At 42.6% G+C, this 24,642-nt stretch overlaps 1 protein-coding gene and 2 long non-coding RNA genes across 14 annotated transcripts in view; 2 read left to right on the top strand and 1 right to left on the bottom strand.

The window, feature by feature from the left end:
* Positions 1-24,642, top strand: part of LOC146404708 (uncharacterized) — a 618,617-nt gene that overhangs the window by 417,057 nt on the left and 176,918 nt on the right. The window lies entirely within an intron of this gene.
* The window catches only part of DNAH6 (dynein axonemal heavy chain 6), a 255,439-nt gene that overhangs the window by 227,000 nt on the left and 3,797 nt on the right, over positions 1-24,642 (top strand). For 9 of the 11 annotated variants that reach the window (XR_014841541.1, XR_014841540.1, XM_021087308.2 and 6 more), the window contains 8 exons: positions 3,094-3,213; positions 3,902-4,023; positions 10,367-10,496; positions 13,660-13,787; positions 18,673-18,858; positions 19,774-19,846; positions 20,280-20,431; positions 23,576-23,798. Coding sequence is in view for 8 of the 11 variants with exons in the window: in XM_021087308.2 (XP_020942967.2) it covers positions 3,094-3,213; positions 3,902-4,023; positions 10,367-10,496; positions 13,660-13,787; positions 18,673-18,858; positions 19,774-19,846; positions 20,280-20,431; positions 23,576-23,798 (1,134 nt within the window). In the remaining 3 variants the exon portion in view is untranslated. Of the gene's footprint in view, positions 1-3,093; positions 3,214-3,901; positions 4,024-10,366; positions 10,497-13,659; positions 13,944-18,672; positions 18,859-19,773; positions 19,847-20,279; positions 20,432-23,575; positions 23,799-24,642 lie in introns of those variants that run through there. The other 2 variants (XR_014841539.1, XM_085018773.1) reach the window with 2 other exon arrangements.
* LOC146404710 (uncharacterized) lies at positions 12,814-20,562 on the bottom strand. The gene is made up of 2 exons (XR_014841565.1): positions 19,665-20,562; positions 12,814-16,721 (listed from the first exon to the last, which is right to left on the bottom strand). It is a non-coding gene; the product is annotated as an uncharacterized LOC146404710 (long non-coding RNA).

The raw sequence follows: 24,642 nt of genomic DNA, 5'->3' as shown, positions 1-24,642 counted from the left end.
ACACAACCCCTTTCAAAATCTCAGCTGACGCTGTTGCTGAAATTGGCAAGATGATCATACAATTCAGATGGAAACGCAAAGGCAAAACAAAAACAATCTTGGGGGAAAAATTAAAATCAGAAGATTTACATTACCCAATTTGAAAAGTTATGCAAAGCTGTAGCAATCAAGACAATGTGAAACAACAAAGATTTATAGTATAGCACAGGGGACAATTCAATATCTTAAACTATAAAGGAAAAGAATTGAAAAAATAATATAGATATACACATATATATGTATAATAACCAAATCACTTTGCTGTACACCTGAAACTAACATAATATTGTAAATCAACTAAATGCAGTTTTTAAAAAAGACAGTTTGATACTGGCCTAAGAGTAGACATATAATCAGTGGAATAGAATTGAGAATCCAGAAATAAACCTTTATTCTTCTGGTCAACTTTTTTTTTGTTTTTTACAGCCACACCTGTGGCATATGGAAGCTCCCCAGCCAGGGATCAAATCAGAGCTGCAGCTGCAGGCCTACACCACAGCCACAGCAACACCAGATCTGAGCCACATCTGTGACCTATACCGCAGCTTGCGGCAACGCTGGATCCTTAACCCACTGAGCAAGGTCAGGGATCAAACCTGCATCCTCAGAGACAAAATCAGGTCCTTAACTCACTGAGCCACAATGGCAACTCCAGTGGTCAGTTTATTTTGAACAAAAGTGCCAGGACAATTCAACGGGGGAAGGAGAGTCTTTGCAACAAATGATGCTAGAACAGTTAGCCATCCATCTGCTGAAGAATGAATGTGGATCCTTAACTCACACTTACAAAAAATTAATTCAAAATGAGTGATATATCTAAATGTAAGAGCTAAAACTATAAAACTCTTAGAAGAAAACATAAGTAAATCTTCATGACTTTTGGTTAGAGAATGACTTCTTAGGTATGATGCAAAAGGCACAAGCAATAAAAGAAACATAATAAATCCAATTTCTTCAACATATAAAACTTTTGCACTTCAGCAAACACCATTAAGTAGCTGAAAAAGCAAGCCACAGACTGAGAGGAAATATTTGCAAATCATCTAAGATACCTGTACACGCAGGATGTAAAGAACTCCACGACAGAAGAAAAATAATCTAGTTTTTAAATGAACAATAGATTTGAATATACATTTCACAAGAAGACATGCAAATGCCTAATAAACGCATGCAAAGATACACAGGGAAATGAAAATGAAAGCCTTGAGATGCCATTTCATACCCATTAGGATGGCTGAAATAACAAAGGCAGAAACAGTGTTAACAAGGATATGAAGAAACTGGAACCCTCATACCCTGCTGGTGCCATTGTAATACGGTACCACTGCTTTAGAAAGTATTTTAATAGGCTTACCCTATGACCCTATGACCTAGAAATTTCGTTCCACTCCTAGGAATATACCAGGGAAAATGAAAACACATGCCCACACCAAAACTTGTAACGTAAATGTTCATAACAGCATTATTCATGACAACCAAAAGGTAGAAACAACCTGAATGTCTATCACCTGATGAATGAATAAATAAAATGAGGCATATACATACAATGTAAAATTATTCCACCATAAAAAAAGTACTGATATATGCTACAATGTGGATAAACTTCAAAAGCTTTATGCTAAGTAAAAGACGGCATGTTGTATAATTTCATTGATAAGAAATTTCCAGAAAAACCAAATGTACAGACAGAAAATAGAATAGCGATGGCATGGGGCAGGGGGTAGAAATGGGCAGTGGCTGCAAATAGGCGTAAGATTTGAGGGGGACGACAGAAATGTTCTAAAATTAGACCATAGTGATGGTTACATGACTTTGTAAATTTACTAAAAACTATTGAATTATACACGTAAATTGTAAGTGACCTGTGTGATTTTTAAGTTGTAGCTCATTAAAAATGTTTTTAAAAAATCAGAGAAAAAAAGGCAGTGCTTTATCCAGGCAATATTTGCTAATGGTGAAATTTTAGGCAGTCATTTGTGGATTAACCCAGAAAACACTGATTAGTACTACTATGGTAGATGCTGGAAATTCAGTGATGATATTTTGGTAGTCCCGGCCTACCAAAAGCTCATGGGTGGAGATAATAAATAAATTATAATATGGAATGACAGTTACCAAACCAGGACATTGCTCTCTTGGAAGAAATAAAATTTGTGAAATTCCAAACACAATAACTTTCAGCCAACCATCTCAGCTTGAAAGAGAATTTAAAAAAAAAAAAAAAAAAAAAAATATATATATATATATATATTCTTGTCATAATGAAAGAGTTAGAGATGAGAATGGATGAACATTTGAAGGATTCAGAAGTTGACATCATCCATACCATAGGTCAAACCTTCCTGGAACACTACAGAGGTGAATAATTAATTAAAGCAATGGGTCTGGAATTTTTCCAAGGAATTATATCAACAATGCAATCATCCCAATGCAGAACAGAGATCTTTCCTATCTGTAATTTGGAGATGACAGTAGAACATAGCTTCTCTGTGGAAAGAGGGATGAGATGCTGGGAAATCTGATTCCCCAGAACATAACTTTTGTGAGGCAAGTTGTCCTTCACCTTGAATCTACCCTCCCTCCTGAGCTTAATATCAATAATTTATAAGGTATGTGTAGAGTATGAATGCCTTGTTGGAAATGTTTTGGTTCCATTTAGCTCATTTACCCCCAAAACAAACAGGGTTTCATGGAAAGTATGTGTTTTAGACTACTACAGTCAATGATGGGATAAGACCCCAAATCAATATTTTTGAAGCAAAAAAAAAAAAAAAAAAAGAGAGAGAAAGAGGGAAGAATTACGTAAGTAGAGCTTAGTGGCTTTAGTTTCAGTTGTTTGGAAAAAGCAAAATAATTAGGGGAGAATACATATACTAGACTTTTTTGAGTTTTTAAACATTGACTTTTGGGACGCATTGGTGGAAGGAAACTCATTGTGCTATTTCTGCTTTCAGTACCAAATATATCTATGTATAAATATACCCATTAGGATGTGGATATGCATATCAGTTAAAAACAAACAATAATAATTTTACAATGCAAACTCCTTTTCAGGTGAAATTACATATGGCGGTAGAGTTACAGACACCTGGGATCAAAGATGCCTTCGTACTGTCTTGAAAAGATTTTTTTCTCCTGAAACATTACAAGAGGATTATAAATATTCTGAATCAGGTAAATTATTTTTTTCCAGTATTGTGAAAAAGACTTTCTCCAAGAAGTCACTGACAGGATCTCTGAGTTTTCCACCCTGGAGCTCTCTGTGTCCAGCCCTCACAACCCAGTCCCCATGCCCACCCATCCCCATGCTTGACCACCTTCGGAACTGCTTTGGGGGAGTTCCCTGGTGGTCTAGCAGTTAAGGATCTGGCATTGTCTCTGCTGTGCCTTGGATTCGATCCCTGGCCCAGGACCTTACGCATGCCAAAGACACGACCAAAAACTAATAAATAAACTGCTTTGGTTGTAAGAGTACAATATTGTGCAATAACCTATTTTGAATAACTTCTGATGGAAAGTGGGTTGTATTCTCTCTTTTCAAAGTTCTGTAAATTCAAAGCACACCTTTCAACAACACATCCATGGATTCTCAGAATTGAAATGTTCTGCAGGTAACACTCTGAAAGGTTAAGACACTAATCAGACACTAAAGACCTCAAAAAGGGGGGCATTAAGAAAAGAAAAAAATAAAAAACAAACAAAAACTAGATACAGCAATGAAAGCAAGGGATCTTGGGAAAAACAATCTCCATTTCTGTGTCCGGCAGCGGATTATAGCAACCACGTGAACCAGGCAGAGAGGGATTAAACTGGGCAGTACTCAAAACTAAGACAGGTTTGCCTTCTGTGTTTTCAATAACAGGCATCTATTTTGCACCCTTGAGTGACAGCCTGCAAGAGTTTAAAGACTACATTGAAAACCTGCCTTTAATCGACGACCCAGAAATATTTGGAATGCATGAGAATGCCAACCTAGTTTTCCAGGTAGGTGACCTTTCAACTTAAAATACATATTCATATTGTGCGTATACACCTGAAACATCAATAATCACCTTGCTAGCTCTGTCAATTATAAACAAACATTTCACCTCAGTCTCAGCACTTGGTTCCAATTTAGCCTATTCCCTCTGGATCCTTCATAGAATCCACAGATCTTCATGCATTCTTCTTGTCTTTGGCCACCCCCCTCCCTCCAGCCCTCTGCCTCATCCATAATCTACCTGCTCATCTACCATAACATAGGGATTTGCACGATAATCCAGACAGTCCTTTCTCTTTTGCCCTTCTCCCTCCATGCTGGGCATATTTGGATCATATTACACAAAGATTTATGGATCCACAGATGATCACATTATAAAAATACAGTAACGGTGGAGTTCCCGCTATGGTGCAGTGCGTTAGGAATACAACTGCAATGGCTCAGGTCACTGCAGAAGCACAGGTTTGATCCCCAGCCTTGTGCAGTTGGTTAAAGGATCCAGCATAGGTTGCAGCTACAGCTCAGATTAATCCCTGACTTGGAAACTTCCATATGCTGCAGGTGAGCCATTTAAAAAATAAAATTGAAAAAAAGTACACTAAGAAATATCCAAGGCAGAGAACTTAAAACACTGTTACTTTAAAAATCATCAGTTTTGCCATCTGCAACAGCATGGAGGTTTTAGAGGGCATTATGCTAAGTAGGCAGAGAAAGACAAATACTGTATGATATCACTTACATGTAGAATCTAAAAAACAACAGACTGGTAAATATGACAAAAAGAAAGCAGACTCACAGAAGTTTCCATTGTGGCTCAGTGGTAATGAACCCAACTAGTATCCATGAGGATGTGGGTTTGATCCCTGGCCTCGCTTAGTGGATTAAGGATCTGGCATTGCCGTGAGCTACGGTGTAGGCTGAGGGCACTGCTCAGATCCCAGTTGCAGCTCTGATTCCACCCCTAGCCGAATTCGACTTCCATATACTGCACATGTGAACTTAAAGAAAAGCTCGATTCATCAAGACCATAACAGTAGGTCCAGAGAGCAAACTGGGTAATTTTACTCCTCCCAGATCATCTGATGCCACATGATTACCTAAGGGTCGTCCAAGCTCCTCAGCACGGCACTCAGGGTTCCCCCATCATCAGGCTGCTACATCCCCTTCCAGGTTCCTTATCTGTCCTGGTCTGGTATCGGTGGGTGAACCCAAACCATAAAAGAGGCCTGTCCTTGGGGCCCTGGAGTACCCTACAGGTGGGAGACTAGGTTGGCCTGGTGAGGCTAAAGGGAATCACTTTTCTTTTCAACTTGAATTGTGCTCCTACAAGTTAGAGTCAAATGAGAGGATAAGGACAGCTGGATATCGAGGAATCCATGCAAAACATTAGTGGAACTTCTCGATGCTCTAAGACCTTATGTCATGTTCTCTACCATTACAATTGCTTTGCTATTCAGCGAGGAGTCAGAATACCTTGTTTTTCCTGATTTTACTTCCAGGAGGAAAAAGAGGTGTCCAAACCCAGAGTTAATATTCAGTCATCTGACCCTTTGCTCTGGAGGGGGTAGAGTTTGGAGGGGAGAGACAGGGAGGGGGGAGTGGAAGTGAAAGTCTCACTACATCCCAGGAGAAATACCTGACTTTGGGGAAGGTAACACTCTTGGCAGTGTATACCTGGGAATGTAGTTTCTTTGTACTTTCCATTGGTTCAGAATGACTAAGAATGAGACAGTAAGCAGGTAGTGAGCCCCCAGGTATGTTTTTCTGCCCAGCCTCCCTTCCTTCATTTTTCTGGTACAGTACATGCCCTCCTCCCACCTCTTTCCTCTGGGACAGTTTCCCCTTCCTCATTCCATTAAATCCTGGTAAAACTTCCAACCATGCTTATCTTCACAGAGGTAGGCATGTGACCCAGGCCTGGCCAAAGGCAGCACAGCATCACCCAGCCACTGAGATTGGTTCATGGGCAGCCCGTGGCCCATGCAAGCTGCCTGAGACTCCTTTCCTGAGATAGGAAAGATAGGTGCCAGGACAGGCGGGGGGCGGGGTGGGGGCTCTTTCCTCTAGAATCACTGGCTAGGATCCTATGTATCTGCAGCATTCTGTGGCTTTATCCCTGACCCCCTCTCACTTTCCCCTACCACATGGAAGAAGGTCATTTGCCATTGGATGAGGGAAACAACTAAGCATGCACAGGAGAGAGAGTGCTAGATCCATCCATGCCTGTAACCCAAACGACTGTGTTCTCTTCTTCCCAGCAGTGTGAGCCAGCAGATCCCTTCTCTTTGCTTTAGCTGGTTTAGGTTAGATAATTCTACCTCTGGCCATCAATAACGTCTTAACACAAAAGATAGAACTGATTCCTTCCTCAATCCAGCACATTATATTTACAAAGATGCATACTAGAAGCTAGTAAAGAAAGTGGGCCTTGATGTATGTACATCAGTTGAAGACACATGGAAGGAGTTTGCCTCCCAAGAGAATAATCAGCAGGAGTCAAAGGCCATCTGCCTAGCCTGACTAAGAGAAAACAGAAATCTATTCTTTTCTCATTAGAGGCTGAATAAATAAGAAAAAAAAACAACAGAGGCTGAGTAAATAGGGGAAAAAACATACTGAAGGCTATGGGATAGAAAACACTATCCAGAAGATGTAGACTCACTCCCTTCAAATCATCTACCACAGAAATCAGGAAACAAATAATATTTTTTGGCTTCTGGGATAGGATAGAAGACGTAGCCGGTTGTCAGAGTGGCTCTGCTCCATGTAGTCACCCAAGGACCCAGATTGGCAGAGGCACCATGATATCATAGCTGCATTTACCAGAACAAATAACACCTTCATTCACTGCAGGATGGAAAGAGACTAGAGTATGCATAGGCTTTTTATTGCTTCAGCCTACACAGTCCACATTCAGTTCACATTTCATTGACCAGAATAGTCACATGGCCCGCCTATCTCAGGTGCGAGAAAGCATAACTTTGCTATGCCCTAAAGGAGAGAACTGGAAATTGGTGCTCTCTAGAAGTCTCTATCTCAGCCACTGTCATAGATCAAAGTCTTAAACATCTACCAGGCTGGCTGCGCTAAATGTTTAAGACTTTCATCCAAGAAGTGAAGAGCTGAAACAGAAAAGTCATAATAATAAATGACAGGCACTGAGTACGAAACCAAACTATTTCACTAGAGCCTTAAGTAATAACTTCACACATGTGTTTAGGACCTAATGAATATGTCAAAAATAATGTTTAAAAGGACATCTGTTGGGTAAAATACAGTTTTTACAATCAGGAGCTAAAATCCCAGGTTCTAAATTCTTTTCTCAGGTAAGTGAATGATGAATATTGTGCCCCATTTAAAAACAAACAAACAAACAAAAACTCTAAGAGGGCCCAACAATTATGCATGAGAAGATGACCATGTTTCTGAATAAAAGAAAAATCTGTAAAAACTGAAAATATTTAACTTACCTTGGAATAAGAATTTCTAAGCATAAAAAGCAATTTTAAAAACCCATTAGAAAAAGCCAGTGAATGTGAGTACATAAAAAAAGTCATAAGAAAATTAAAAGACAAATAATAAAGTAAAACATCTTTGAAACAAGCAACAACAACAAAAACAGAAGTTAACTGTCCACACATGGGACACTTTCCAAAAGAGACCATATGTTAGATCACAAATTAAGTATCAATAGATTTAAAAAGATAAATATCACACACATTATCTTCTCCAAGTAACACAGGATAAAATTAGAAATCAATAAAACTATAGTAATCAAAACAGTGTTGATACTACAGAGACAAACATATAAACCAAGAAGTAGAATAAAGAGTCCAGAAATAAACCCTCACCTGTGGTCAAATGATTTTTGACAAGGGTGCCAAGACCATTCAATGGGGAAAAGACAGTCTTTTCCACAAACATTGCTTAGAAAACTGAGTAGCCACATGCCAAAAAAATGAAGTTGGACCCTTACCTAACACCATTTACAAAAATTAAATTGGATCAAAGACCTTAATGTAAGAACCACAAATATAAAACTCTTAGAAGAAAACAAAGGACAAAATCTTCATGACAGTGGATTTGGCAATGATTTCTTGGAGATGACATCAAAGACAGAAATAACAAAAGACAAAACAGTAGACATCATGAAAGTTTTTTAATTTTAATTTTTAAATTTTAAGGCAACAGAGAAAAAGACAACCCATAGAATGGGAGAAAATATTTGCAGATCATATACCTGATAAGAGATATATATCCAGAATACAGAGAGAACTCCTAAAACTCAACACCAAAAAGCAAACAACCGAATTCAAAAATGGGTAAAGAAATTGAACATGCATTCCTCCAAAGAGAAAGGTAAAGTGGTACAGCTGCTGAAGAAAACAGTATGGCAATTCCTTTAAAATATTAAAAATAGAATTACTGGAGTTCCAGTTGTGGTGCAGCGGAAACGACTCTGACAAGTATCCATGAGGATGTGAGTTGTAGCCCTGGCCTTGTTCAGTGGGTTAAGAATTGGGCATTGCCATGAGCTGTGGCGCAGGCTGGCAGCTACAGCTCCAATTCTATCCCTAGCCTGGGAACTTATATATGCCGCAGGTGCAGCCCTAAAAAAAAAGACAAAAAAAAAAATAGAATTACCATACAATCCAGCAATTCCATTTATGGACATATACCCAAAAGAACTGAAATCAGGGACAAAAACAGATGTTTGTGCATCCATGTTCATAGCAGCATTATTCACAATACCAAAACAAAGAAGTGTCCAAGTGTCCATCAGTGGATGAATGGATAAGAAAAAATGGTGTATATATACAATAGAATATTATGCAGCCATGAAAAGGAGTGAAATTCTGCAACTTACTACAACATAGATGAGCCTCAAGGACATGATACTAAGCAAAATAAGCCAGTCACACAAAGAAAAATACTATGTAATTACACCTTTTTTGAGGTATTTAGAGTAGACAAAATCCTGGAGACAGAAAAGAGAATGGTGGTTGCCAGGTCCTGGAGAGAGATGGAAATGAGAAGTTATGGTTGAACAGGTACAAGGTTTCAGTTTTCCAAGTTGAAAAGAGTTATGGGAATGGATGGTAGTGACATTATTAATGCATTTAATACTGCTGGACCATACACTTAAAAATGGTTAAGACAGCAAATTTTATATGTATATAACCACATGAAAAAGAATTTAGAAAAAAGTTAATTATCTTTATTATGGACTTAGCTTTATAAATCAATAATAATAAACACTAAAAAGCAAGAATGTATAAAATATATACATACTTTATAAAGACATAATACAAGTAACCAATGAACATATTTTTTAAATGTTTAACTCTACTAATCCTCAAAGAAGTACAAATCAATGAAAAACTTTTTTTACCCATTAATTTGCAAAAGATTTTCTTAAGCAATGATATCAATTCTTACAAAGGCACAGAAAACAGGTCCTCTGATACACTGTTGTTGGGAGTGTAAATTGATACAGTGTTGTTAGAAATCAATGTAGTAATACACATTTACAAAATATTCCTTTGGTAGTATAAAATTTGAAGAATTTAAGTGATAAGTGGATAAACTCATATACGGACATTCTATTCAGAGAGTTCTAAAAAAATCTAAAAGCTAGAAATGCCCCGAAAGTAAACAACTATATTAATTACAGTGCCTTCATTCCACCAGCTACCATACAGTCACTTAAAGTTGGACTCGTGAAGATTTTTCAATGTAATGAGGAAATGTTCATGAAATTGAAAAAGAATGAATACTACATACATTTACGGACTCAATTTTTTAAACTATATGCACATACATACAGATAATGTCCATGGGTGAGGGAGGTAAACTAAAGTTATAAATGTCTCTGAAAAGCAAGATTATGAATAACTTTTATACTTTTTTCTGTTTTCTATATTCTCAATCATAAAGCCATAGTACTCTTCTAATTGAGAAAAAATGTTATGTAAATAAAAATATGTTCCAAAACTGAATTCTCATTATTTCTTCCTCACTTTCATAACTGCCTTTTAAATGATTAGCTAAAACTTGCTTAACAATTTTTTACTGTGATAAAACATATAACATGAAATTGATCACTTTAACCATTTTTAAGTATACAGTTCAGTACTATTGTTGTTCAGCCAAAAATGTTTAACCATAACACTGGGAACTAAATATTACGCATTTCCAATGAGCACATTTTTACAAACTCTATCTTCAAGATAAACAAATTCCCAGTTTGGGGCAGCTGCCATTATTTCTATAATAAACTATGTGTGCTGCAAAATTATTTTTTGAGGGCTTGGGTCTTTACTGTTCTGTCTCTTCTTGCCATTCCAGTACAAAGAGACCAACACTTTAATCAATACCATACTTGAGGTTCAGCCAAGGTCATCTTCTGGTGAAGAGGGAAAGAGCAATGATGAAATTGTCCAAGAACTTGTTGCTTCTGTTCGGACCAGAGTTCCAGGTAGTAAATAATTTGTGGCATATGTGTATAAAGGGACTTTTAGGAATAAACTCAGAAAGCTGAGTGATAGGTAGGTCCAGATCAGCTTAATATTTAGATTCTTCTTTACATAGAGCGATCCCACAATGTAGAGTTCTCTATTTCTAGATTAGAAACACTTACAGCCCCCCTTGTGACCTCAACTGCCAGAAGCCTTAGGCGCAAGTTGGTTTCTAGCCCAATGGAACATTAACCAGACTTTGTCCTGAGCTTTCTCATGTCTCTAGACCTGGGCTGTCCAAGAGAGCAGCCATTAGCCACATGTGGCCACTTAAACTTAAATCTAAATTAAATTTAATTTAAAATTCATTTCCTCAGTTGTACTAGCCACATTTCAAGTGCTGCCCTATTGAACAAGGCAGATAGAGAACACTTTCGTCATCATAAAATATCGTTGGTCAGCCCCACTCTGGAATCCATTTCATTTTGTTTTTTTCCTCCATTCAAGAGGAGTGGCTAAATTATCTCACCTTGTTTTCTGGTGAGTTGAGGAATCTTCCCAATGATCGGAGATCCACTTTCACATTTTTTCTTGGAGTGGCTGTAGATTTAAATGGCCTAATCTACTCATGGTTGGAAATGTCATTATGGGAAAAGGAAAGCTGAGGCAGGAAAAAAAAAAACTAGTGACTGTAAAAGCCAGCTGTGTTTCTGTCTGTACTCGCAGGGCTCAACACCAAGTATATGGTCCCCTCCCCCCACCCTAAGCAGTTCCCCAACTCTCTCAACACCAGCTGGGTGTCCTACAGTTCAGTTAGGACATTAACTATCCAGAGTTAGCACAGACCCTACAGGTCCAGGGCTCAGTTCTACAAGCCTGTCCCCACCTCAGATGCCAATTGCCAGTCCTGGGTCATGACCTGTATTTCTGACCAACCAGCTGTATCGAGGAATCCCTCCACCCCATTTTGAGGTTCAGTCCTTTTCTAGAATAACTCACAGAACTCAGGAAAACAGTTATTTACATTCACTAGATTTTTTTTTTTTTCTTTTTAGGGTCATACCTGCGGCATATGGAAGTTCCCAAGCTGGGGGTTGAATAGGAGCTGCAGCTGCCGGCCTACACCACAGCCACGAGGGATCTGAGCCGCATCTGTGGCCTGCGGCAATGCAGGGTCCTTAACCCACTCAGTGAGGCCAGGGATCGAACCCAGATCCTCATAGACACTATGTCAAGTTCTCGACCTGCTGAGCCACATCAACAACTCCTATATTTACTAGATTATTTTAAAGGATGGAGATAAACACACAGGTAAAGAGGTACAGAAGGCAAGGTCCAGAAGAGCCCCAAGGGCAGCAGGAGCTTTTGTCCCTGTGGAGTCAGGGTGCACCACCCTCCTGGCACATGGATGTGTTCGCCAACCCAGAAGCTCTCGAAACCCTCCAGTTGGGGTTTCTTCACTGCATAGGCATGATTAATTAAATCACTGGTCATTAGTGATTCACTCTCCTCTAGCCTCTCTCCTCTGCCAGGAGGATGGAGAGTAGAGCTAGAAGTTCCAACCCTCTAATCACACAGTTAGTTCCCATGACAACCAGCCCTCCATCCTTAGGGGCAGTCCAGAGAAGTCTTCTCCTTAAACTAGGTGTACTTAAAAGGCGCTTGTTATGAACAGCACAAGATATTCCTTTCATCTCTATCCCTCAGGAGCTATTTCAGGAGTTAGAATCAAAAAACCAATGATTATAGAAATCATGTCCCGATCACTTTTTTCTTTTTACTGCCACATCTGCAGCATATGGGAGTTCCCAGGCCAGGGATCAAATCAGAGCTGCAGCTAAGGTCTACGCCAGAGCCACGAAGACAGCAACACCAGGTCATTAACCCACTGAGCGAGGCCAGGGATCGAACTCGCATCCTTACAGAGTCATCAGGTCCTTAACCCACTGAGCCACAATAGGAACCCCCCATCACTCTTATCAATGAATTTACAAGGGTTTTAGGAGCTCTGGCCAGAAGCTGGGGACAGAAACCAAAATACATATTTCTCATTACATCACAGTATAACTGACTAAGTCTTGTGAATACTCTTAAGCCCCCCAGAAAATAAAAGGATGACCTGTGTGACCTCAGAAGCCAGTTATATTCCTCCTAAAACAGGCCCTCAAAAGAATCTCTTCTTGATAGAGAGTTCTGTTGATACTGAAGCAGCTCTTTTAGGAAGCAAATTTTGAATAAACATAAGAAGGAGGACTGGGTGGCAAGGGGGTGAAGATGAATGGATGGATAAATGGATGGATGGAGAGTTCGTGTGCCTGTTTCATAGAGTTCCATGGACTCTCCAAGCTTCATAAAGCTTGTGCTTTTACTATGAAATGATATGTGGTGCCCTGTGCTTATCATTTTATAGTAAATGAACTATGTAATGAACACAGTAAATGAGACTGAGGGGGCAGGGGTTGCAATTGGCTCCACAAGAGAAACTAGGGCCTGGACTAACCCAAGGAGACTGGTAGGAGGAAAAAAGCCATAACTGAGAAATAACTACAGCCCTGCAGACCCAAAAGATGGCACTAACCCCCTGCTGTGTGACTTTTCTACGGCAGCCAACCTATGAGCGGTTCAGAGGAATTTGATGTACATATCTCAGAGCCATTCATTTTCTCACACTTTACTCAGATATGTAAAGGGAAATTAGTTCCTTCATTTTTCATAGCTCCTGCGAGCCTCCATTTGGTGGACTGTGGGGGGAAAAGAAGAGCACGCTTTTTGATCCAGCGTGAACTATGGATCTGTTTAATAATCCAGTCAGTTCCTCTGAACAAAGCTCAGTCATCTGGGATAAATGCTGAGTCTCTACATGTCCTGCCCCAGCCCCTCATCTCCTAGGTGCAAGGCGGGTATGCAGGGAAGAGCAGGGCTCACATACCCCCCATGCACACAGGGCAGAGGAGAGGACTCAGGATCCCTGGCACCTCCGGTCTCAGGGATGTTCCTGGTCTGCCAGGGGGCCGCTTGTTCTGCTAGCACTGGCCACTGAATGCCAAACTCCCATCCAGCCATGGCCCAGGGACCAGAGAAGCTGGCTTGAAGAAAGGTGAAAACAGCTACATTCCAATAGCAATGCTAGAAAGATGGGAGTTGATGATAACTGGCCTGATGAGTGAGCTGCGTGTGTTTCAGAAACTCTGGAAATGGACAGCGCTTCTGAGAGCCTTTTCGTCAAGGATCCTCAAGGACGCCTTAACTCCCTGACCACTGTTCTTGGACAAGAAGTGGACCGGTTTAACAATCTGCTGAAGCTAATACACGTACGAGTGCTCACTGCCGTCACTGCTATTGGCTATCAAAGCTTGGTGGTTCTGGTGTAAGAATGTGAATTTTCCATTCCTGTCACTTCAGCATTCCCATTTGGATAGACTAACAACCCTGCAAGCTCAGCATATCTAAAACCGAGTTAAACCTCCTCTAAGTAGTCTGTGTTCCCTTTCTCTAAAAATGGCTTGGTGAACATGTGGCATTACAAACCCTTCATTATTCTAACCTGCACCCTTAGAATTACCATTGACTTGCTGGAAATTTGGCCAAGGACCTAAGCAAAGAGAGACTCAATGCTTGTTCCCTAATGTCTAGTTTGAGTTTGTTTGTTTGGCTGAACCCTCGGCACATGGAAATTCCTGGGCCAGAGATGAAACTCACGCCACAGCATGACAACACTGCATCCTTAACCTGCTGGGCCACCAGGAAACTCGCAAGTTTGTATTTAATAACATAATCTTTATGAAGACTACGAAAACCAGAGTTTCTCAAAGTGTGGGCCATAAGACACCTGCCCTAGGATCCACTATGCTGCATATTCAAAATGTAGATTCCGTAATCCCACTCCAGACCTACTGACTTGGGATCCCTTGAGGAATTCCTGGGAATATGAATTTTAAATAAACTCCCCCAGATGATGTCGCTGAAACTAAAATTTAAAAACAACCCTTTAGACTTTGCCTCATGCTCAGGAATGCTTTATGGATGGCCTTAACTCTGTAATGAGGGCTAAAGGACTTCCTGGTTTCTCTGTGAATAACTTTAATGAGGGAAATTATTAAAGACCAAGTATTGAGCATTAACCGGAAAAGTTTTACTGCCAAGCAGCGAACCATTTAAAGTAGATCTTTTTTTTTTAAGTGGTCTGTATTAAGTTTATTTTTTATTAAAATACAGTTGATTTACAATGCTGTGCCAATTTCTGCTGTGCAGCAAAATAACAATCCCTTATATTATCTTCCATCACAATCTATCCTAAGAGACTGGAGGTAGTTCCCTCTGCTGTACAGCAGGACCTTCTTGCTTATCCATTCTAAATGCAATAGTTTGCATCTGCTAACCTCAAACTCCCAGTCCCTCCCACTATGATAGATCTTTTAAAGACTGTCTGTCCCTATTAGGAAAGCAAAGTCTCCAAATGTTCCTGGTTGTCTGGCAAGACCTAGGCTTGTGGGTTAGGAGAGCATGTAGTCAGCTGAATATGTGTTGGCCTCACTTGGGGCTGTGGCATCTAGTTAGGTAAACCCCAGTATCAGCGGGCCAGGTAGCCAGGTCAGGACTGATTACTTTCTAAAATGAATGAATTAGGACACAGATTAAGCTGCTGTGATAAAGATCCCCAAATACAGTGGCCAAAACAAGATGGGAATTCTCTTCTCTCTCAGCTAGGAGCCCAGAGGAAGCCCTGTCTAAGGCAAGTCACTAATCTTGTTTTGTGAGCTCATCGGGGATCCCAGCTGGAAGGCTAGCTCTTCCAGCCTCAACAGGGAGCCTCCATCTCTAGGACTAAGGTGGCTGTTCCAGTCGTCCCCACTGGGACAGGTGAAAGAGAGGGCCAAGGGAGAGCAGGTTCCTCATAAAGATATGATCCAGAAGTTGCACACATCATTTTTTCTTGTATCCCATTAGCCAAAACTTGTTCACTTGGCAGCCCCCCAGCTGCAAGGGTAGCCTCTGGCTGGGACTGCTCTGTGCCCAGCTGAAACTAAGGGGGTACATCATTCAAAGGAAGAAGAGAGGGATGCTGATCATCTCTTGCCTCTTCCACACCATGCATGGCCTTTCCACTTAAAGATGGACAGGTCCAAATGTCATTTCCTCATAAAGTCTTCCTGGAGCACCAGCCCTTTCATCCACCTCCAGCTGACAGGAGCCCCTTCTCAGGGCTCCCACACTTCAGGCATCTGTGTCCATCCCTGTATTTGTATACCAGGTACCACCTTGTTTTGTAATCGCTCCTCTGTGAGAATGGCTCCCCCAATAGACAACGAACTTCGTGAAGAGAGGGGAATAGCAGATTAGTCATCTCTGTTTCCCCAGTGCCTGGCCACATCCTAGATCTTCCACGAATATTTGACCAGGCAAGTGAACAAACATGGCCCTCAGGAACGACGTGGTCACTTCTGCTCAAACAACAATGTCCGCCGCCAATGGAAGAATTCACTGAAAGGCAGTAAAAGGCAGAGGAGCTCAGGGAGAAGCAGCCTGAGGGCAATCAGGAATCACAGCCTAGGGCTCCCACGTGAGGGAGGAGCAGCGGCCACTGCGTGCTGGGCCTGTACCAAGACCTCCCTCATCCTGACCCCTGCCCAGCCCCGCCATGCCCTGGCTCTGTCCCAGCCTCACCTTCATTTCACCCAGGGAACAGCAAGGCTGCACTGGGGTAGCCACAAGAAAGGCCAAGGGACGGGGGCAGCGCCCAAGGCCGTGGGCTAGCATCTTGGCGAGCTCCCTCCCCTCCAGATTACAGGTCAGGAACTGGGAGGCAGGCCAGGTCCTGGGAGAGACAGGCCACTCAGTGATTTAGGCATTTAGCCATAGGGGACAATGGCCTGAAGTATGCTCTCTCCCACTGAATGGGACTGTGTATTTGCTGCCACCTCTGGGAGAACTGGCCACAGTGTGACCTCTGTCTACCTTACGCAGAACCAGAAAGCACTAGCAGCCTAGCCCCTCCATCTCTCTAAGCCTTCTCAGTGCATTTTATTTTTCATTTGTATGTATGTATGCATTTATTTATTGCTTTTTAGGGCTGCACCTGCGATATATGTGAGTTCCCAAGCTAAGGGCTGAATCAGAGCTACAGCTGATGGTCTACACCACAGCAACGCAGGATCCGAGCCGCATCTTTGACCTACACTGCAGCACAGGGCAACGTCGGATCCTTAGCCAGATCCTTAACTAGCTGAGTGAGGCCAGGGATCAAACTCACATCCTTGTGGATACTAGTCAGGTTTATTTCCACTGAGCCACAATAGGAACTCCCTCCATACATTTTAGATGAGTCTCTGGCTGAGGGCCTTTTTCCTCAGCTCCTAGGCATGCTTAACTACAACTCCTCTTTTCTTTTCATGCCTAATTACCACTCCTCTTGTCCTCTTGTGAAAAGAGATGGGAGGTGGGTAAGAAGTGCACGAAGGAATGGCAAGACGACTAGCCCTGTTTTGTCCACACATCACCAATCTCCAGAATTATTTGCATGTGGTCCTAGCACTTATTTTGTATGGGGGTTTTGTATTGTTTTAACTTTTTTTTTTTTTTTGTCTTTTTTGTGGCATTTCTAGGGCCACTTCTGCAGCATATGGAGATTCCCAGGCTAAGGGTCTAATCAGAGCTGTTGCCAACGGCCTACACCACAGCCACAGCAATGCAGGATCCGAGCCACATCTGCAACCTACACCACAGCTCACGGCAACGCCAGATTCTTAACCCACTGAGCAAGGCCAGGGATGGAACCCACAACCTCATGGTTCCTAGTCGGATTCATTAACCACTGAGTCACGACGGGAACTCCTATTTTAACTTTTTAATTAAAGTATAGTTGATTTATAATGTTCTGTCCATTTCTGCTATACAGCAAAGTGACCCAGTCATACACATTTGGACAAATTTTTTTTTTTTTTTTTTTTTTTTTTTTGTCTTTTTAGGGCCGCACTCACGACATATGGAGGTTACCTGGCTAGGGGTCAAATCAGAGCTGTAGCCACTAGCCTACACAACTACAGCCATAGCAGCACAGGATCTGAGCTGTGTCTGCAACCTACACCACAGCACACAGCAATGCTGGATTCTTGACCCACTGAGCGAGGCCAGAGATCAAACCCAGGTCCTCACGGATGCTAGTCAGGTTCATTAACCACTGAGCCATGACGGGAACTCCCATATTTGGACATTCTTAAAGGAGCTTCATTTTTGCTTTTTTTTTTGTTTTGTTTTCTGTTTTTCTTTTTTGGCTGCCCCAAGGCATATTGACTTCCTAGGCCATCAGATCTGAGCCGCATTTGTGGCTCACACTGCAGCTGTGGCAATACCAAATCCTTTAACCCACTGTGCCTGGCTGGGGATCAAATCCGTATCCTGGCACCGCAGAGACACCACCAATCCCATTGCACCACAGCAGGAACTCCTATTTTGTTTTTTAATCAGCATACATTTGGCCTCTAACATCTTCCTGTAATATTCTCCCCATGTATGGCAGTACTTTTCATAAACCTGGAACCCATAAGAGCCAAACCTATATGCCCTGCCTTTACCTTGGGCCAGGCGACAGGGATTTCCCTGTACTCTCCACAGCTGCTGCTGGTCCAGTATCTCCCAAGACCACTGCTGGCCTCTGTCTTCTGTTGAGAGGAGAGGAGGGCAAGGGATATGTCTTAAAGGAGGTTCTCTGGTGTCAGCTGAGAGACTGGTATAACAGTCTTCCGTTGCTGCTATACTTCCTGGGGCCACAGGCAACCTTTGGGCAGAGCTAGCCAATGGCCGAAGGCAGTTCCCACGTCCTCACCCCCCCTCCCTGGTTCCCTAATCACCAACCATCAGGTCTACACTTCCTTCAGCCTGGAGGAATGCTGGATGATAGCATTTCCCAAAAGGCTAGGAGGGACGTCTCCCCACCTTCCCTTCTCCATGTCCTTGGATCCTGCTATGAACTGCCTAGACCACCCCCACTCCCAGGTCTTACACCCCCTCTCATCACTTGTTATAAAAAATGCATGAAAGATTGGAGGCTCTGGCCCAGCAGGTGTGCTGGTGTGCAGAGGATGGAACCCAGCAAGCAGGCCCTTCAGCCCAGGGCAACTCCTGCCACCATGAACAGCTATCATTCCCAGTTGAGAATCATATCTGTGAAGGGCACCAACCCTTCTTTTGTTCTCTCAGACCTCTCTAGATACGCTCAACAAAGCCATCGCTGGATTGGTGGTGATGTCTGAAGAAATGGAAAAGGTGTATAACAGTTTCCTCAACAACCAGGTTCCCTCTCTGTGGTCCAACACAGCCTACCCGTCCCTGAAGCCACTAGGATCGTGGGTCAAAGACCTTATTCTGAGGACTGCATTTGTGGACGTAAGAAAATTCACTTCTTTGAGGTCTGATGAATCTGATGACACAGTTGGCCCCAAGGTCCACAAGAAGCCCTCGCTAACTAAAATAGTGACAACCAGTGAGGGATCAACTACCAAAACAAATAGCATCACTTTGATTGTAGTGTAGTTTACCTAGGCCCTTAATTCCACATTCCATTTTAATGCCACTTTAATTCTTGGAGTCTCAGACCTAGTTTGTGGTACAGAACCAATCTGACATAGGTCTAAATAGCCAGGTGTGACCTTGCTCTCACCTCCCTTTTCTATAACCCCTGTGATAACCAGGTTCTCAGTTTATGGTCAGCCTGGCGGGTGAGGAAGCAGGACAGGACAAACAATAAGAATGGGGCCAGCGCTAACTCAGGGCTGGTTTAGATTCTACCTCCTGAGAGGCCCTCCAAAATATGACTTTGATTTAAATGAAAGATTTGGGAGTTCCCACTGTGCTCAGTGGGTTAAGAACTCAACTATTGTCCAGGAGGATATGGGTTTGATCCCTGGCCTTGCTTAGTGGGTTAAGAATCCAGCACTGCCACAAGCTGCAGTGCAGATTGCAGATGCGGCTCGGATCCCATGTTGCTGTGACTGTGGTGCAGGCTGGCAGCTTCAGCTTCGATTCAACCCCTAGCCTGGGAACTTCTATATGCTGCAGGTGCAGCGTGAAAAAAAAAAAAAAGTAAAGACAGACTCTGGGAGTTCCCTGGTGGCCTAGCAGTCAAGGACCTGGTATCACTACTGTGGCTCAGGTCACTGCTATGGTGCAAGTTCGATCCCTGGCCTGGGAACTTCTGCATGCCTCAAGCATGACAAAAACAAAAACAACAACAAAGACAAAAACAAAAACAAAAAAACTCTTAGAAGAAAAGTACCTTATGGTGTAATGTTTTTCCTGTAGTTGTGGCTCAAAAGAGGACAGCCTAAGTCCTTCTGGATCTCCGGTTTCTTCTTTCCTCAAGGATTTCTAACAGGTATCAGTACCTTCCCTAGAAAAATCCCCTAGGACAGACCATTATTTGTGATGATTGTGCTGGGCTTCTAAGAACTTGGACAACGGCATGGCTGCTGATGGCCTAAACACAGGGTGACTGATTACAGGGCAATCCAACAAGACCCTGCTCTTCCTTGCTTGCCGGGGAAAAGGATGGCAAGAAATAGCCAGATTCTGCAGTCAGAGACCTCGGGCCCTAAAACTCCCTCACAGGCTTGTCTCCCCCACTGGCAGACAGTGCATTTCAGACAGTGCCTTCCCTCTCTTCCCAGCCATGACCAAAATTCCTACATGCCTTGACCAATTCAGAGTAAGATGGATGGAGAGGAAGCCAACGCTAGAGTAGCCAATTTGAGGCGAGGGGGGTCCGTTGGGGTGGTAGCTACCCAGCTTTCTGGTTTTCATATTTACAGGAACTCTTCAAAATCATGCTCGGAAATACAATCTGCCAATAGATGAGTTAAGTTTCAAGTACAATGTGATTCCTACCTACCGGGATCAAGCCGCAGTCATAGAAGCTGCCAAGACAGTGCAGTTTGGACAAGAACTGCCCATGGACATGGAGGTATTGCCCCCTGACCGTTGTTACAGCAAAGCAGCTTCTGTCCCGCTGTCATTCAGGGTCTTGGGGCATCTCCCTGCCCTACCCCTACTGCTTTCCCTCCCAGGAGCAGGAGAGGACAGGATGCAGCTCACACCCCAAGACAAGCTCCGCCTAGATGGGTACTGCCTAGATGAGTCTGATCAGTAGGAAAAAGAAAAAAAATTAAAGCAATACTGTTACCTACTGTAACTCTCTCATTCTTGCAGAGGCAATATGGCAAGAGGTTAAAAGCAAGTTTCCAAATCAGGCAGGCCTGAGTAAATTCTGACTTTCCCCCTTCCCAGCTGTGTGTGCTGGAGCAATTACTATCATGTCTGTGCCTTAGTATTCACACCTGCAAAATGGGGCTTGTGTCACCAACCTCAGAGTCGTGGTGCAGTATAAATGAAACTGTGGATGTCATGTGACCAGCACAAACTATGCCTACAGTGACTGTTATCAGAGGCCATATTTATGTGCCTCATTCACTCAACTGCCTCCTGGCAGAATTAACATGCTAACTTCATACATCACATAACTACGTTACATAACCAACAGGAATGCACTAGGGAAGCTGTTCAGACTCTTACTTACATTGTTAATTCCCTCCAGAGGAGAGGTTCTCAAAGTGTGGTCCCCAGACCAGCAACATTAACGTCACCTGGACACTTATTAGAAATGTAAATGCCAAGGACCCATTCCACACTGTATCAGAAACTCTGGGCTTGGACCCAGAAATCTCTATTTTAACAAATCCTCCAGGTGGTTCTTAGCCCACTGGAATTTGAGAACCCCTGCTCTAGAATATCTCAACCTTAAATATAGGTTAGAATCGCCCATGGAGCTTTAAAAACATCCTGGGAGTTCCCTGGTGGCACGGTGGGTTAAGGATCTGGCATTGTCACTACAGTGGCTCAGGTTGCTGCTGTGGCACAGGTTTGCTCCCTAGCCCAGGAACTTCTGCATGCCACAGGCATGGCCAAAAAAAAAAAAAAATCCTAGTGCCTAGATCACACCCAATTGCATCAAAATCACCCCAATTACATCAGTCACCATTATTTTTAAAAGCTCCCCTAGTGATTCCAATACACAGCCAGGGCTGAGAGCCACCACTGCCAATCTGAGCTGCTCACCTGCAATGTGCTGAGATGCCGATGGGCCAAGGGAGCCTCTACCTCAAAGCACCTGTCCACCCCAGGGAGCCTTACAAATATAATGTTCTATACGTGCTGTGAAATCAAAGATCTGCTCCAGATTGCTTTCGCCAAGAATGTGTTCACTAGCCAGTCGGTGTAAATGGGTTAGTGACTTTTACTGAACTTTCCTTAAAATATCGTGGTATTAGTAGGAATTGCTCCTGGGTAATTTAATTAGTATCCACCCGACTAAGATCTGAGTGATGTAGTCTCTGCTCTGATTACAAAAGCACTCAAAGATGAGACGACCCTGTATTTCATTCATGGCTTCATCTATGAAACACTATAATTCCCTATATCTTAAAATAATAATGACTACATCATTATGGAAATTTGGTGGGGTTTTTTGTTTTTTTTGCTTTTTTTTTTTTTGCTTTTTAGGGCTGCACCCACGCAGTTTATGGAAGTTCCCAGGCTAGGGGTTGAATCGGAGCTGCAGCTGCCAGTCTACACTACAACCACAGCAATGCCAGATCCGAGCCACATCTGCAACATACGCCACAGCTTGCAGCAACACTGGATACTTTACCCACTGAGCAAGGCCAGGGATTGAACCTGCGTCCTCATGGATACTAGTCAGGTTTGTAACCCACTGAGCCACAACAAGAACTCCCACATCATAAAAATTGTTTGATGCTAAAGTATTAGCCTGCAAAAATAAGAGAGATGCATGCCTTGGTGAGACCCTTCTCAGCCAGGAAGGTGCTATAGGCCCAACTCAGTTATAACTGAGCCTACAGGAGGGCATGATATAAAAGCCCTCGGCAGGCCCTCCTGGATGCTGGCCCTGCTCTGTGCTCTGCACCTCTATCTGCCACACAGGGCCTTTGTCCCTCCAGCCCACCCCAGTCCACACGCATCTCCACGTGGGCCACACGCAGTGAACCCTGGTAATGCCTTGGACTCTCTGCCTTCTGTGGATACTGCAGATGGCATAGTCAGCCCATCTCCTGGTCCTCCCAGCCAATGTCTGCAAGAAACTGTTAGAACTGGAGTTCTATTACAAACAACAGCGCCACTCTCAGCCCATTGCTGTCTCTGTGGCATTTAGAAAAAGGCACCCTCTCTGGGTGTATGTCCAGATGACTCCTACACACAGCTCAGCAAGTGGATGGCAGGATGGTTTCACCTCTATTCAGGCAAACCTGCACAAGCCTATCTAGCAGCCCTCGAACAGGAAAGCCCACTCCATCCTCCTGCACCCAAGAGACAAGTCTGGGGACACTTGAAAGACCAACCAAAAAGAGCTTTTATAGTGAATCCTTTTATTTACTATAAAACCACACTATTTACATCCACACTGCTTGGCCCTCTGCCTGCAGGTGTGAAGCTCCAATTATCCAAGGGTCTAGGACCCCAAAACCAGCCAGATTCACTCAGTGTTTAAGGAAGGACACACAGAAGCCCACAGCTAGCAGAAACTGTACACTGGTGGTGATATCTGTTCATAGGACACTAGGGGCAGGGTCTCTGCCTCTGCCTGCCTCTCTCTCTCTCCCTCGTAAAATTTCTTTTAAAAGATTTTCCATAGGCACTCTGAAAATATTACTGCAGATATAGAATCTATCTTCTGGAAGCCACTCAGATCTTTGAAAGATCTTGGTAAAATAACAGATGATAATCACAGCCCTCTTAGCCCATCTGCTTCCCATGAGAAGGGGAAAATGCTAATGTCATGATCAGAGAGTCTGAAGCCCATCAGGGAACCCAGTACCCTCTATTGGACAGCCTGGTGGAGTGTGAAAGGTATGAGATTTGATAACAAACTGAAAAGCAAGTAATTTCACCTTTTGGAGCCTTGGCCTTCTCTCTGAAATGTGAGTAGTAACACAATCTCTAGAGGTTCTTAAAATTGATGTGGGACCAGGAAGCAGCCCACAATGCTGCCCCCACTCCTCTTCTCACCTCTAAACTTGTGGGTGTCTTTCAGTTGCCCTCTCCTGAGGATGGCGTGCTGGTTCATGGGATGTTCATGGATGCTTCTCGATGGGACAATAAGGAGATGGTGATAGAAGATGCGCTGCCTGGACAGATGAACCCAATGCTGCCTGTGGTGCATTTTGAACCTCAACAAAATTATGAGCCAAGCCCAACACTCTACCACTCCCCACTTTATAAAACAGGAGCCCGAGCAGGAACACTCTCAACTACAGGTAAGGATGTTCTAAGGTCAATACAAATAATGCCCAAAAGCAAACCACAGTCAGAGTCCAAAACTAAGCTATAAAGTACAAAGAGTGACCTTGGGCCAATTAGTCAGGTTCAAAATAGGCCACTTATAACATACAAATTTATAAATGTTGTAAATTCACTTTGTTTCAAAGCTGAGCATATATTAATATTATAAAATGAACGCTTGCTTCTGTTAGTCTAATGAGTGGAAAATAGTTTATTAAGCAGTGACTTGTAATTTCAAAATGTGAACTGAGTAGACACTGAAATCTATCTCTCACCAAGTCCACTGAGACTCAGCACAAAAAAGAGATTTAAAAATAAACTAATAAATGGAATGCCATGCGTCAAAAAGGGAAATCTTAGTAGACATGAAACTGAGATACAGCCCTGAAAAAAAAGAACCAGATAGAAAAAAAATCCCAAGTCAACAGATAATCTGAAGAACTGAATGTAGACAGCTGAAGAGTAAACCAGGAGAATGTGCTGAGGAAATCCCTCAAAATACAGCATAATGCTATTTTAAGTGACACTGTGGAAAAAGTCAAAATTTCCAACACTTATCTAGTAGGCAATCTGGAAGGAGAAAGGAGAGAAAATGGAAGAGCAATAATATTAAAAAAAAAAAAGAAAAAAAAAAAAAGGCTGATGATTTCCCAGAACTGAAGAAGCACTTGAGTCCTCAGATTAAGAGATCTCACAAAGTGGTAGGGGTAACTTTTTAAAGTATACAACAGGAGTTCCCGTTGTGGCGCAGTGGTTAACGAATCCGACTAGGAACCATGAGGTAGAGGGTTCGATCCCTGCCCTTGCTCAGTGGGTTAA

Source organism: Sus scrofa, chromosome 3 (genome assembly GCF_054392235.1).
Source record: "Sus scrofa isolate SSC_HxYL_T2T_F1_AM1 chromosome 3, Sscrofa_HxYL_maternal_Yorkshire_Landrace_v2.0, whole genome shotgun sequence".
Classification (NCBI taxonomy): Eukaryota; Metazoa; Chordata; class Mammalia; order Artiodactyla; family Suidae; genus Sus; species Sus scrofa.
This window is presented reverse-complemented; position numbering and strand designations above follow the sequence as displayed.